The sequence below is a fragment of the Mustelus asterias genome, unplaced genomic scaffold (assembly GCF_964213995.1).
Source record: "Mustelus asterias unplaced genomic scaffold, sMusAst1.hap1.1 HAP1_SCAFFOLD_3322, whole genome shotgun sequence".
NCBI classification, from domain to species: Eukaryota; Metazoa; Chordata; class Chondrichthyes; order Carcharhiniformes; family Triakidae; genus Mustelus; species Mustelus asterias.
The window spans coordinates 32,501-35,421 of record NW_027593267.1 but is presented as its reverse complement, the minus strand read 5'-3'; the positions used below and the strand labels follow the sequence as shown (position 1 = coordinate 35,421).

At 52.7% G+C, this 2,921-nt stretch overlaps 1 protein-coding gene across 1 annotated transcript in view; it reads left to right on the top strand.

Moving 5' to 3' along the window:
• Positions 1-2,304: 2,304 nt before the first annotated feature.
• The window catches only part of LOC144490464 (high affinity nerve growth factor receptor-like), a gene marked incomplete at both ends in the record, with an annotated part of 31,018 nt that continues 30,401 nt past the window's right edge, over positions 2,305-2,921 (top strand). Inside the window, one exon of the mRNA XM_078208208.1 lies at positions 2,305-2,407. Within this exon, the coding sequence (XP_078064334.1) occupies positions 2,305-2,407 (103 nt within the window). The remainder of the gene's footprint in view (positions 2,408-2,921) is intronic.

The following is a 2,921-nucleotide window of genomic DNA, read 5'->3' as shown; positions in this document are numbered from 1 at the left end:
TCCTGACTGCCCCCCCCGTCGCCAATGCCAGCCTTGCCCCCTCACCATCTCCTTCATCCAGTCTGACCTCAAATCGCGACATTATTCCTACCTCAGCAGTGGAGAAACTCCTCCGGGACTGTCGCCTCTGCTCCCACACCTCCCCAATCCTGAAAGGAGACCAATGACTCCATCGTCTCTGCCTCTTTGATAGATCGAGCCCTCTCTCTCCCCGTTCTTTCCCCCGTACCCCTGCAAATGTCACCCCCCCCCCCCCCTCCAGTATCTCTCCAATCACCCCGTCCCGGCTTTTGAAAGTTCCTGTTGAATCTTCGCCCTTTCAGGCAGCGCATTCCAGATCACAGAAGAATCATGGAGTCATAGAATCCCTACAGAAGGAGGCCATTCGGCCCATCGAGTCTGCACCGACTCTCCCTCAGACCCTATCTCATAACCCCACATATTTACCACTAACCCACACATCTTTGGACACTAAGGGGCAATTTAGCATGGCCAATCCACCTAACCTGCACGTTTTTGGTCATTAAGGCGAAATTTAGCATGGCCAATCCACCTAACCTGCACATCTTTGGACACTAAGGGGCAATTTAGCATGGCCAATCCACCTAACCCGCACATCTTTGGACACTAAGGGGCAATTTAGCATGGCCAATCCACCTAACCTGCACATCTTTGGACACTAAGGGGCAATTTAGCATGGCCAATCCACCTAACCCGCACACCTTTGGACACTAAGGGGCAATTTAGCATGGCCAATCCCCCTAACCCGCACATCTTTGGACACGAAGGGGTAATTTAGCACGGCCAATCCACCCAACCTACACATCTCCCCAAGATACTCCTCTGTGCCCTCAGAGAGAGGGGTTCAGAGGGATATTTACCTGGAAACCAGAGGCTGAGGGTGGGGGGAGTTATCTTCAGTTCATGCAGAGATAGGGACTGGGAGATACTGGGATTGGTCCCCTTGGCGCTTGAAGGGGGAGATTGAATCAAGAAATTCTAATTTATTAAAGGAAGGGGCGGTTTGGACGGAGTAAATTAGGAGAAATTGTCTGCCACTGGCAGGAAGGGGGGTAACCAGAGGGGAACACAGATTGAGGAGAATCAGGAATTGGGTGGGTCGAGGAGAATTTTCATTTAAACGGAGGCCCAGCGGGTTAGCACTGCTGCTTCACAGCGCCAGGGATCCAGGTTCAATTCCCGGCCTGGGTCACTGTCCGTCTGGAGTCTGCACGTTCTTCCCCGTGTCAGCGTGGGTTTCCTCCGGGTGCACCGGTTTCCTCCGACAGTCCAAAGATGTGCAGGTTAGGGTGCATTGGCCATGCTAAATTGCCCCTCAGTGTCCAAAGATGTGTAAATTAGGTGGATTGGCCATGCTAAATTGCCCCTCAGTGTCCAAAGATGTGTAAATTAGGTGGATTGGCCATGCTAAATTGCCCCTTAGGGTCCAAAGATGTGTAAATTAGGTGGATTGGCCATGCTAAATTGCCCCTTAGGGTCCAAAGATGTGTAAATTAGGTGGATTGGCCATGCTAAATTGCCCCTTAGTGTCCAAAGATGTGTAAATTAGGTGGATTGGCCATGCTAAATTGCCCCTTAGTGTCCAAAGATGTGCAGGTTAGGTGGATTGGCCGTGCTAAATTGCCCGTTAGTGTCCAAAGATGTGTAAATTAGGTGGATTGGCCATGCTAAATTGCCCCTTAGTTTCCAAAGATGTGCAGGTTAGGTGGATTGGCCGTGCTAAATTGTCCCTTAGTGTCCAAAGATGTGTGGGTTAGGTGGATTGGCCGTGCTAAATTGCCCCTTAGTGTCCAAAGATGTGCAGGTTAGGTGGATTGGCCGTGCTAAATTGCCCCTTAGTGTCCAAAGATGTGTAGGTTGGGTGGATTGGCCATGCTAAATTGCCCCTTAGTGTCCAAAGATGTGCAGGTTAGGTGGATTGGCCGTGCTAAATTGCCCCTTAGTGTCCAAAGATGTGCAGGTTAGGTGGATTGGCCATGCTAAATTGCCCCTTAGTGTCCAAAGATGTGTAGGTTGGGTGGATTGGCCATGCTAAATTGCCCTTTAGTGTCCAAAGATGTGTAGGTTGGGTGGATTGGCCATGCTAAATTGCCCTTTAGTGTCCAAAGATGTGTAGGTTGGGTGGATTGGCCATGCTAAATTGCCCCTTAGTGTCCAAAGATGTGTAGGTTGGGTGGATTGGCCGTGCTAAATTGCCCCTTAGGGTCCTTTGGGAATTGGGGCTGGGTGGGGCCGATCGGTTCAGGTGGATTCCCCCTCATTCTTTCTGCTCTGTCTTCACAGATCTGGGTCGCCGTGACCTTGGCCCTCCTGGCTTCTCTCTTTCTGTCCCTCATGCTCGTTGTCATTCACAAGTACCGACAGAATTCCAAACTCAACAACAGCCGTAAGCCCCTCCCTCTCACTCCGGGGTCTGGGGGCGGGAGGAGAGGGAGGCGAGGGTGCTGAGGCTAGCTGGAGTTCAGGGTTCAGAGGGCTCTCGGAGTTCAGACGGCTCCCTGGGGGTTACGAGGTTGTATTTGGATAGTTGGAGAACAGAGAGGGGTGTTGGGGGGAACCTGGGATGGGCTTCTGGGGAGATACAGAGGGGTATCTGGGGGGGGGGTTACAGAGAGGTATTTGGGGGGGTTACAGAGGGGAGTTTGGGGGGGTAATAGAGGGGAATCTGGGGTGGCGGACAGAACAGTATCCGGGGCGGGGGTATTTGGGGTTACAGAGGGGTATTTCAGGGGTCGGGCAGAGCAGAGTCTGGGAGGGTGAGCAGAGGGGTATCCAGGGGGGGTGCGAGCAGAGGGGTATTTGGGGGTACGGGGGTCATCTGGTGGGCTAGGAGTGGGGTATTTGGGGATGTCTGGGGGGGCTAGCAGAGGGGTATTTGGCGGTACAGGGGGGTATCTGGG